At 42.9% G+C, this 12,194-nt stretch overlaps 1 protein-coding gene and 1 non-coding gene across 8 annotated transcripts in view; one reads left to right on the forward strand and one right to left on the reverse strand.

The window, feature by feature from the left end:
* STIM1 (stromal interaction molecule 1) overlaps positions 1-12,194 on the reverse strand; it is a 196,731-nt gene that overhangs the window by 31,811 nt on the left and 152,726 nt on the right. For all 7 annotated transcript variants that reach the window (XM_052653280.1, XM_052653281.1, XM_052653286.1 and 4 more), the window contains exons 4-5: positions 6,851-6,962; positions 3,278-3,393 (exon numbers count right to left, since the gene is read on the reverse strand). In XM_052653280.1, the coding sequence (XP_052509240.1) occupies positions 3,278-3,393; positions 6,851-6,962 (228 nt within the window). The remainder of the gene's footprint in view (positions 1-3,277; positions 3,394-6,850; positions 6,963-12,194) is intronic.
* On the forward strand, positions 7,795-7,867 carry TRNAR-ACG (transfer RNA arginine (anticodon ACG)). The gene has a single exon. It is a non-coding gene; the product is annotated as a tRNA-Arg (tRNA).

Consider the following 12,194-nt stretch of genomic DNA (forward strand, 5'->3'; position numbering starts at 1 on the left):
TTGATTTTTCTCCCTTTGTTTCTTGATGAGTCTGGCTAATGGTTTGTCAATTTTATTTATCTTCTCAAAGAACCAGCTTTTGGCTTTGTTGATTTTTGCTCTGGTCTCTTATGTTTCTTTTGCATTTATTTCTGCCCTAATTTTTAAGATTTCTTTCCTTCTACTATCCCTAGGGTTCTTCATTTCTTCCTTTTCTAGTTGCTTGAGGTGTACAGTTAGGTTATTTATTTGACTTTTTTCTTGTTTCTTGAGGTAAGCCTGTATTGCTATGAACCTTCCCCTTCGCACTACTTTTATAGTGTCCCATAGGTTTGGGGTTGTTGTGTTTTCATTTTCATTCGTTTCTGTGCATATTTTGATTTCTTCTGTGATTTGTTAGTTGTTCAGCCTCCATATGTTGCAATTTTTAATAGTTTTTCTCCTGTAATTGACATCTAATCTTACTGCATTATGGTCAGAAAAGATGCTTGGAATTATTTCAATTTTTTTGAACTTACCAAGGCTAGATTTACGGCCCAGGATATGATCTATCCTGGAGAAGGTTCCGTGTGTGCTTGAGAAAAAGGTGATTTTTCCATTTGCAATTCTTACTTACTTTAACCTGTTTTTAACACACCCTTTCAGATATGGTAAATACTATTTCGATACAGACCGTGTGTATGCTACATTGCTTCAGTCGTGTCTGACTCTTTGCAACCCTATAGACTGTAGCCCGCCAGGCTTCTCTGTCCATGGGATTCTCCAGGCAAGAATACTGGAGTGGGTTGCCATTTCCTTTTCCAGGGGATCTTCCTGAACCAGGGATCAAACCCACATCTCTTACATCTTACGTCTCCTGCACTGGCAGGTGGATTCTTTACCATTAGCACTAGCTGTGTTAACAGTCTATCAGTATATCTCAGAAGACCAAAGAAGATTTCAGGCTGCCAAAGGCCTCCCCCTAACTGCAGGGTAACATGGGAGAGCCTCTGAAAAAATAACCTAGCTTTCACTGCTGGGTTTGAGTCTCCTGGTATAGTTTTTGCTGGTGTATACAAAGAGAGGGGGGTAGGCTGTTAATAAAGAAAGTTTAATAAGGCCACTTCCCATTTTTCAAGAGTCAACTCAAGAGTGATCCTCTCCATAAAACTTCTTGGTCTCCAACTGAAAACTCCTCCCTACTTTGTGCTCCCATCTGAACTATGGAATGACTTACATGACTGTTATACCACTGTATCTGTTGACCATTTACTGAATTTCTTGACATGCCAATGTTCATTTAGATGGAACTTCTTGAGAGAAGAGACTGTCATTTAGTGGTGCACAGTAGGTGCTTTAAAAAGGTTGGTGGATGAATAAAAGGCCATTGCTCAGTACAGAGGGTGGGCCTCACAATTAGAGCCTTCATTGTGTCATTTATTTAAAACTTACAAATGAATGATAAGAAAAAATGTGTCCTAGGACCTAAAAGGCTTCCCTGGTGGCTTACACAGTAAAGAATCCACCTGCGATGCAGGAGAGCTGGGTTTGATCCCTGGGTTGGGAAGATCCCCTGGAGGAGGGCATGGCAACCCGCTCTAGTATTCTTGCCTGGAGAATCCTCATAGACAGAGAGGCCTGGCGGGCTACAGTCCATGGGGTCGCAAAGAGTCAGACATGACTGAGTGACTAAAGACATAGAACAAGACCAAAAAAGGCAACAAAGCGGATGAAAATGGTCTTCTCCCATGTTGCTCTGTTTCACACTTACAAAAGGTATAGACCTTCTGAAGAAGACAAAACTATGGAGAGGTAAAGAAAAAAAAAAAATCAATGATTGCCAGGGGTTGAGGAAGAAAGAAGGATAAACAGGTGGAGCACAGAGGATCTTTAGGGCAGTGAAAAACCATTCTGTCTGACACCACACAGGTGGATACAACTCATTATATATTTGTCCAAACCCACAGACTGCACAACACCAAGAGTGAATCTTAATGTAAACTATGGACTCAGGGTGATAACGCTGTGTCGGTGTAGGTTCAGCAGTTGTTACAAATCTACCACTGTGGTGAAGATGTTTTTAATGGGGAAGGCTGTGCATGTATGGGGGCAGAAGCGTATGGAAAATCTCTGTACCTTCCACTCAATTTTGATGTGAACCTAAATCTACTCAAAAAAATAAAGTCTAGGGACTTCCCCAGTGGTACAGTGGTTAAGACTCTGCTTCCACTGCAGTGGCATGGGTTCAACCCCCAGTAAGGGAACTAGGATCCCACATACCATGCAGCATGGCTAAAAGAGAAAAAAAAATTTTTTTAATGTTTTAAATTAAAAAATAAAAATAGGGAATTTCTTGGTGGTTAAGACTCGGGCTTTCACTACTGTGGGTCTGAGTTTGATCCCTGGTTGGGTAACTAAGATCCCACAAGCCGTGTGGCTAAAAACTAAAATAAACAAATCTTAAAAAATAATAAAATAAAAATAAAGTCTATTAAAGCTTTTTTAAACCAAAAAATTATGGACCTATCCACCTCTACTGAGACATCAGCTGGGGTATTTGTCAAGCCAAATGCACAGACAGGGAAATGTCACACTGCCACTGACCCTGCCTGCCTGCGGCTTCTCTGGACTGGTGTTGGGCTTCAAAGTATCCTGCTGCTGGCATCCTCCACTGGGGTCAGGCTGGTGCCAACAGCTCCCAAAGGACACAGAGTAGGCCTGAAGAGCCTTCTGGTCAAGGCAAATTTTCTAAGAAATTGTACTACTCTGTGTTGAGTTCACTTAGGATAAAAAAGGATGGCAAGGTTGATCATTCCCACCTGACAGATGTTCAGGAGCTGAAGCACCTAATCCCCTCAGCTGACCCTGGGCTGAAGAAACCAACCTGCCCTAGTCTAAGTGTATCTCTGTTGCTTCAGTGAAAGCCTGCTTAGCCCTGTCCGGTTGTTCAAGGACACGAAATGTTCAGTAATCAGTCCATGGCCTCTGCACGTCCACAGCGGCAGCAGGAATAGCTAGACGGCACTCAGCCCGCTTCAGGTTGTTATCCCTGAGCATACCATTCATATTTAGTGTCTGCATTCTCACTCAGGTTGTCTTCTCCACCTAGACTGGCCTCTCCTGCCTCCTCCATGGAATAAAGCCCTACCCATCTTTAAAGGCAGAGGTCACATGCCACCTCTTTTATAGAATGCCTTCTTTAACCTTCTGATGTACCTCTCTAGAACATTCATTTTATCCCTTTGGGGCAGACCCAGGACCTCAACCCAGCCTTGGGGTCCATGGCACATCAGCAGCCTTCCCTCTCCCCAGGACTCACAGAGAGGAGGCCCAAAGAGCACCGTGTCCAGGGCCTTCAGCTGCAGCTTCTGCCGATGGCTCCGGTCTGTCATCTTCAACACAGTCCCTGTCATGGTGGTATTGGTTACAGCAAGCCTGTGGGGGCAAACAGCAGGGGCTCAGTTCCCTGCCAGCAAAGCAGGAACGATCCTGGTAGGATTACCCACCTCCCCCAGGAACACTTCCATGAATTCTAGCTCCTGGTGCTTGCTCCCCTCTTGACTCTAGTATACGGAGTCAACACCAGTGGATCTCAACAAGCAGTAAAGAGAGCACATAACATTCACCAAGAATTTCTTCACCTTTCTCCCCATGTCCATCATCTCCTGAATATCATATTTTCTAAGGATTAACTACCTGTGACCATTCCCATACTCAACTGTAAATTTTCTGTTGTGCTTCTCCTCCCAGGGATTATCCACCAAACACCTGTCTCCACACTCCCACCATCTGTAAATGCATTCTCCTGTCCAGCCCAGGTCAAAATGTTATGCCACATGACCCAGGGATTCTGAGGGCCTCTGAATTTACCTGATTCTAACTGTCATTAAATATAAATCTGCTGACAAAGAGCATTGCATTAGTCTTGTCATCTTGTATTTGAGTAATAGTAATTGACTCTCAATCACATTACTATAGTTTTTATATTCTTCAATCATACTGTTAATAATAACTTAATAAGAGAGGACCTATAAACAAGGAAATGATATAGGAAAAACTGGACTTTTGTTTCTCTTCTGCTCGAATTTAGTGGGTATAGAGGGGAGAGGAGTATAAGACATGAAAGGTTGAAAAACCACTGGTCTGGGTCCCGCAAGTGAGGATGATCTACTATACTATGGTTTGTGCTCTTTTCTGATTCATAGCTTTGTTTCCCTAGATAAAGAAAAGCTTCTGACATCAGTGTGTCATTTACACTCCTGCCTGGGCATGCAGGCATAGTTACTTCTTTCTCTAGTCCTGGGAAGCAACCAAGCCCATCTATAAAACAGGCAGTGAGATACCCTGATGTGGGTGAGGGTGGGGTAGGGGTGGGGATGGTCAGGAGATCCAGCTTCTGGCCCCAGCTCCATCAATGATTCACTTGTCTGACATAAGCTGCTTAATCTCTTCCCTGGGGCCTCAATTTCCTTCTGTGTAAACTTAAGTAAATCCGATGCTTCCTACAAACTTGGGAGTTCTTGGGGCACTCTTTAGAGCACCTCTAACAAGTGGTGGCTCAGAGGTTAAAGCATCTGCCTCCAATACGGGAGACCCGGGTTCAATCCCTGGGTCGGGAAGATCCCTTGGAGAAGGAAATGGCAATCCACTCCAGTATTCTTGCCTGGAGAATCCCATGGACGGAGAAGCCTAGTAGGTTACAGTCCATGGGGTCACAGAGTCGGACACGACTGAGTGACTTCACCTCATCAACAAGTGTACTGGCCTTCATCTAACTGATCAAAGTAAGTATCACCTTTTCTACAGTCTATTTGTCAAAGAAACCTATGAATTTCTAAGCAACGAGAAATGAGAAAGGAACTAACGTTTATTAAGCAGCTGCGTATCTCATACTATTCTGACACTTTACATACAATACCTCATTTCATCCCCACACTTTAGGAACCCAGTTCTTTTATTAGCTCGACTTTACAGATAAGAAAACTGAGACTTCGTGATAAGTAATTTGCCCAAAGTCACACAGCAAGTAAGTGGCAAAGGCAGGATTCAACCCAAATCTGCTAGATTCATCCCATTATACCATGCTGCCTAGTGATAGGACTAGAAAAACACCCCCACTCCACCCCACACTCCCTGCTCTGAAGGCTCCATGCTTCCTACTGTCACTGAGGTACCACAGTTTGGCTGCCTCTACCCCTGTGCCCAGCCTGGCTGGGTCTGGTCTCAGATCTAATCCTAGTAACGGAATGGCCAAGTGAGCTCACTACCTGAGAACTGATTCTTCATCTATGTTTTCCAGTTTAATCCAAGCCATTGACATTCTTCAAGATGGAATGGGTCAGGGATCCACAAGGTAATACTGCTATTTCCATGAGAAAGAACCTAAATCCTGGAGCTTCGTGGTTTAATTGTTTCAGTCTGTTTAATTGTCTGTCTCTTCCACTAAACATGGAGTTCCTCAAGGCCAGTGTGAGGTCTAATGTGTTTCTTTGTCCTCAGGGCCCAGGAGAGAGCACGGCACAGGGTATGCTTGGTAAAGTGCTGTTAAATAGAACTACACTGAGTATTTCCAGGATGCCTATTTTCAACTACATGGGGCAAGAGGAAGATGCAGCGAAAAAAACAGGGCAGCTCTGCAACTTACTGGCTTTGATAAATCATAAAATATTTGAAATTCAGTTTGCCTGCCCAAAAGTTGGGATAATTCCTTCCTCCCAGAACAGTGGGAATCAACTGAAATAACAGGTAGGAAAGAAACTCTATAAAGGGATGTACAAACATTAAGATTATTACTCTCTCTAGAGTAGGGAGAAGCCGTGAAGAAGAGGCTGTGGGCAGCAGAAGAGGGACCAGCCGGCTCAGCTTAGCCTGGACAGCACTGCCCAGTAACTCTATGGCTGGAGGCTGCAATGTGTGGACATTCCAACAGCTTCACCTTCCCCTTTTCCCTTTGCTGAAGCTCATAAACAGATGCACCTACATAATAAGATGACAGAGTATACATAATGAGCACTTACCAAACAGTAAGCCCTTTGAGGGGAAGGGCAACTTGTTGTCATCTTTATTGCCAGCACCCAGCACAAGTGCTTGGCACAGAACAGGTACCCAGTAAATATTGATTGAATGAATAAGTAAATGGATTAATCACTGGATGACATACGGCACTAGGTGACATAACAAGAAGTCCAAGCAGATCTAGCCCCTCCCCACACCACCCCAAGTCCTAGCATACTGTATCTATAAGAGAGGCAGAGTTAGGACACAGCGGTTGTTGGAACATTCATTCCGGAGAGGAGGCTGGGGCCAATGCTAGTTGGCCCCCATCTCTGTACCATTTTTTAAGAGTAGATAAACTGTATATGGGTAATTTAGGGGAAGTTAAAGGAACCCCAGGGCCCCAGTGCCCCGGACAATGAAAGAAACAGCTGCTGGGGGGAGCCAGCTGAAGAAAAGAGAAGCAGCACAGGCTTTGAAGTCTACCCAGATCTAGGTTCAAATCACAGTTTTGCCTCTAACAAGCCATGTGACCTTGGAAAAGTTACTTCGCCAGGTTTATCACCTAGACACAATAATATCTACCTTACAGGACTGATGTAAGAATTAAATGATACTGTATATAAAGTGTTGAGTAGAGTGCCTGGCATGTACTAAGTACTCAATAAATGGCAGCCATTAGTACTCTTCTCAGGATTGATAGAAATATTAAATAAGAGAATAAATGTGAAGTGCCCATTATGCTTTATAGCAACTACACAATAAATGAGAAAAGAAGTCTACAAATTCTGCCCTGAAAGGAGTGAAACTTCACTTAACACGTGAGAGCAAACTGAAGGCAGGCCAACCCCAGCCCATTCCCTACACCCCAAGTGAGAAAACCCACTCTCCTCCTGACCTTGGCATGGCATGGCCACTGAGCTGCAGCTTCCGGAAGGTCTCCTCATACTGAGGCAGCTCCACATACGTGATCAGCCACTGCACCACCTCATCCACGGTCCAGTTGTATACTGCAGGAAGAGATAAGTAAAGCCATGACTCCGGAATGCAAGTAATGCTTGCAACTTACTGTCACAGTCACAGTCACCTTAACACTCGCCACATCTACGGGTTTTCTCCCATAAAATCCTAACTATGAAAGGAATACATACAGTACTTTTTGTTTTCTTGGGCTCCAAAATCTCTGCTGACGGTGACTGCAGCCATGAAATTAAAATACGCTTGTTCCTTGGAAGAAAAGCTATGACCAATGACCAATCTAGACAGCATATTAAAAAGCAGAGACATTACTTTGACAACAAAGGTCTGTCTAGTAAAACCTATAGTTTTTCCAGTAATCATGCATGGATGTGAGAATTGGACCATTAAGAAAGCTGAGTGCTGAAAAATTCATGCTTTTGAACTGTGGTGTTGGAGAAGACTCTTCAGAGTCCCTTGGACTGCAAGAAGATCAAATCAGTCAATCCCAAAGGAAATCCACCCTGAATATTCACTGGAAGGACTGATGCTGAAGCTGAAGCTCCAATACTTTGGCCACCTGATGTGAAGAACTGACTCACTGGAAAAGACCCTGATGTTGGGAAAGATTGAAGGCTGGAGGAGAAGGGGACGACTGTGGATGAGATGGTTGGATGGCATCATCGACTCAATGGACATGAGTTTGAGCAAGCTCCGGGAGCTAGTGATGGACAGGGAAGCCTGGCGTGGTGCAATCAATGGGGTCACAAAGAGCTGGACACAACTGAGCAACTGAACTAAACTGAACTGATAGGGAATGGATTTTTTCTTGTACTATCCTGGTGTATCTGGGATAAAATAATCCTGAATTACTCTATCATGACTTCCCTGGTGGCTCAGACGGTAAAAGCATCTGCCTACGATGCGGGAGACCCAGGTTCGATCCCTGGGTTGGGAAGATCCCCTGGAGAAGGAAATGGCAACCCACGCCATCCTTGCCTGGAAAATCCCATGGACAGAGGAGCCTGGAAGGCTATAATCCATGGGGTCACAAAGAGTAGGACATGACTGAGCAACTTCACATCATTTCACTTCATATTATATTATATATTTTTATAATAATAGTAAAATGATACTAATAGAATCCATCATTTACATAAACTTACTTTATAACAGGAACTGTGCTAAGCACTTCACATATATGAGCTCACTAATCTTTTTTACAACTATGTAAAGGATATATACCATTTTATCCCTATTTTACAGATGAAGAAACTGAGGCACAAAAAGGTTATGTAACTTTCCCAAAATTATCCAGCCAGGAACTGGTAAATACTGAACTCAAGCAGTCTGGCTTCATGACTTCCCCTGGCCATTATGTCATAAACATCATATGTATATAACATTCTTTAATTTATATAAGAATATACATGGAGGTTATTTATACACACACACACACATACATATATTCTCCCTGATGCTGCAGGAAAGCCTGATACAAATCTGAGGCAAGAGATAGATCCAGATGACATCACTTAAGCTCTGAATGAAATCATACCTATAGATAGCCCTATTCATATATTTTTCAGTTCTATAAGCAAAATAAATTTCCCCTTTTGCTTATATCAGGTTGAAAAGATTTTCTCTCACAACAGGAGTCAATTCTAACTGAAACAATTACTGAATGATCATTCATAATATGGCAGATCACATCATTAGCATATGTGGACCACTGTACCTAATCATTTCCTCAATATTATAAGACTATGATTTTTTTTAATGGAAACCATAAAAATAATAGTTTAAAAATATTTTTAATAGTTGGGTGGTATTTAGCCACAGAGATAACAAATTTATCTCCATGTTTTGTCAAGAATCAACATTAAAGAAATAGAAGGGGACTTAATGTACAAGGAATATATATGTTCAAGCCAAGAAAAGGTCGAGTGAAATCATGATGCATTATATAAAACAAAGTTTCATAGGAGCTTGAATAGAGAAAAATAGTGGGAGGACTGAGTCACCATACAGCACCCAGTAATACAGCCATGCTGAACTTAAAGAGCCTCGGGTGGGAGCAGTCGGGTTTCGGCAAAAATGTGTCATTTTATTGGATTTGAAATGCGCTTTTATTTAAAGTATCAGCATGGGGGTTTTTTTGCTTATATTTGTACACAAATTTTATATAGCAACTTAAATTTTATTTTATGTCTGTACATATTTGAATGCTATTAAATAAAACCAGGTTTGCAGGCCCAAGATAAATGATTTGCCTTAAAAGGAATTTGTACATTCCTCAAGTTTGAAAACTACTGCTGTGAGCAGCAAGAAGCCAAAAAAGTTTTGAAACAGAATGAAATGGTGAGATTTATTACCATCCTCTTTTAAGATCTGTATCTTTCCCCAAAACTGTCCTGCATGAGAAGGCTTTCTAATTTCCCCTTAATGGTCAGGAGAAATTGAAGGCAGGGACCATGTCCTTTTCTGTTTTGCTCACCCCCTCTGTCTCTAAAATAGTGTTTTTTATACAGTGGCATTAATAAGAATTTACTCAAAAAATAACTATCCTAAATGAGGCATTCCAGAAATGTTCTGAATGTGTGCCACCAAACAGCAACAACAATCTTCCCAGACAAACATACAGCTCAGGTGGAGGTTAACTTCTGAAACACGTGACCAAAAATCAGCCTTCCTCTGATTGTTGTTGTTCAGTCACTCAGTCATGTCAGACTCTTTGTGGCCACATGGACTGCAGCACTGCAGGCTTCCCTGTCTTTCACTGTCTCCCAGAGTTTGCTCAAACTCATGTCTACTGAGTCAATGATGCTACTGGTATTCCTCTGGTAGGCCCACCTCAGATCTTAGATTGCTTCTGCCACTCTCTATAAACTAGAGAAGTTACAAGTCTGGGCCCTGCCCCTTTATCCTTCTCCTCCCCCATAGTGGAGCCCAGCACATGGTATAAAGCAGACACTTAGAAAGAACAAAACAGTGGAAGATAAAATACTCTAATCTCTCTATGTCCCCAAAAAACTGCTGGGGCTCAGGAGAAAAGTTCTAAAGCCAAGAGACTTTGGAGGTAGCTTAGACCATTCGCAGAGGCACAGGAAAGGTTCTGCGAGAGGAAATGAGGCAGATCTAGTGCACTCAGCTGCATCCTAGTAAACAAGGTCCTGGAGGCTTAGGTGGAGACCGCTTAGTCATTGCCTGGTTGAATTTCTAATTTCCAGACTAGAATACATTGGAGGGAAGAGAGAGATTAATTTCCGAGAGATATGCGCAAATCATAGGGCTTAGGAAAGGAGGGATGACAGAACAGGCATTAAAATGTGTTGACGAAAGTACAATGGATTGGCCTTTTATTCCTGAAAATGAATATATCTCCACATACACTGTAAACATGATCACTTGCTATCATCCAGAGTGTTAGGTAATGAAGACCTAGCAGAATGGCACAAGATGTAAGGTGGACAGACAAGTGTCAACCTGCAAAGTGCAGGGAACACATTCCTGCCTGTATTGTCAAAGGAGCTTGGCCTCACCCAGCATGACGTATGGAGTAGAAAGGCCACGTCATGTCTTGTTGCTTGAAAGGTCCACAGCCAGCAGTGCCACAAGAGTCTTTTGTCTACAGGGAAGACACCCTGATACAGGCCTGAGCATAGACCCTTGGCAGGCAGGAACTCCTCTGCTTGTGCCCTACACTGCAGTGGAGACAAGCAGGAGTCACTCTAGGCTAGGGTTTCTCAAGTCTCTGCAGCTCTGACCTTTTGGACAGGTTAATTCTTTGTTGTAGAGGGCTGCCCTATGCACTGTACAACATTTAACAACCCTGGCATCTACCCACCAGATGCCAGTAGCATGCTGCCAATCATAACAATCAAAACTGTCTCGAGATACTGCCAAATGTACTCTGGGGAACAAAACTGCCCCCAGCTGAGAACCACTGCTCTAAACACATAGCAGACGGTCTATAAGGAGACCTCCAATAAGGACAGTCAGTCTCTACAGAGCTAAGCTTTGTGGAAAAGGACAAAGACTCCAACATGTTAGGACAAATCTCAGTTGTTTTGGGGGCTATGCGCCCACATATTATTCTGTTATCTGGCAGATGCCCTACCTAGGTAAGGCTTGGCAGTACGGTGTTGCCCACTCAGAATCACTGCAGTCTGAACAAAGTAAGCCAGAGTGAGCTGTGTCCTTGTCAGAGAGCAGACCTGTGTCCCAGCATGATATCCCACCGCTCAGTCAAGGCGGGGTGTCATGACCTTGTTCCTAAGGTTCAAGTGCCTAAAAGCTAAAAAGCTTGTTCTGCTTTCTCATTCCAAAAGAGAAAATGGGAAGAATCCCTGGCCCAAAGTGAGGAAGAAGGCAACACCAAGTACAGAGAGCTGTGGCTATCAGTAAGGGGAGACAGAATTTGGCCAGGAGATCTTAGTACCGAGAGAGATGCCAAGTGATTCACATGACCAAATCCCAGGAGGACATGCAAGCAAGACAGTCTTCTAAAGTCATGATTCTCTCATCCCCTTAAGCATCTGTCCATTTGGCTCCTAAAGACATCAAAGACTACATATCTGGTCAAAATGACAAACAATATTACACAGAATCAGAGAAGGCCAACCCCTGGAGTTTTCAGCAACACATAGTCCTTCATAAAAGAGATGCACAAGGTGACTAACTTTGTAGTCTCCAACATTTTTAATGACATAATCTGCATGTAAAAAATTCAAGCACACATTACCATATATGAATATATATTTATAAATTAGATATATATACTGACATTGCTGCTGCTGCTAAGTCGCTTCAGTTGTGTCTGACTCTGGGTGACCCCATAGATGGAAGCCCACTAGGCTCCCCCATCCCTGGGATTCTCCAGGCAAGAACACTGGAGTGGGTTGCCATTTCCTTCTCCAATTCTGACATTAGGTATATTGTAAAAATATATAAAACTTAAAGAATGAGATAAAAATAAATGTAATATAAATACACACTATTATATTCTCCTGTTGACCCCAGTTGATTGTCTTGTGCAGTTGGAAACCACTGATCTTTGAGCCATGTAGATGCTTGAGGGAAGGGCATTTCAGGCAGATGGAAGAGTAAGTATTACTCCCTAGCACATGAGCTATAACAACACCTCCAGGGATATTCCAGAACAGATCTCTGGCCTTGGCCAAGCCTTTTTCTTGTCAGAGAAAGAATAAGCAGTAAGAAATGGGCTCCTGAATCATAGTGTTTTTTCCCCTGATGGACCAGTGGTGCCTCCAGATAGAGCCCTC

This window comes from Budorcas taxicolor, chromosome 15 (genome assembly GCF_023091745.1).
Source record: "Budorcas taxicolor isolate Tak-1 chromosome 15, Takin1.1, whole genome shotgun sequence".
Taxonomy (NCBI): Eukaryota; Metazoa; Chordata; class Mammalia; order Artiodactyla; family Bovidae; genus Budorcas; species Budorcas taxicolor.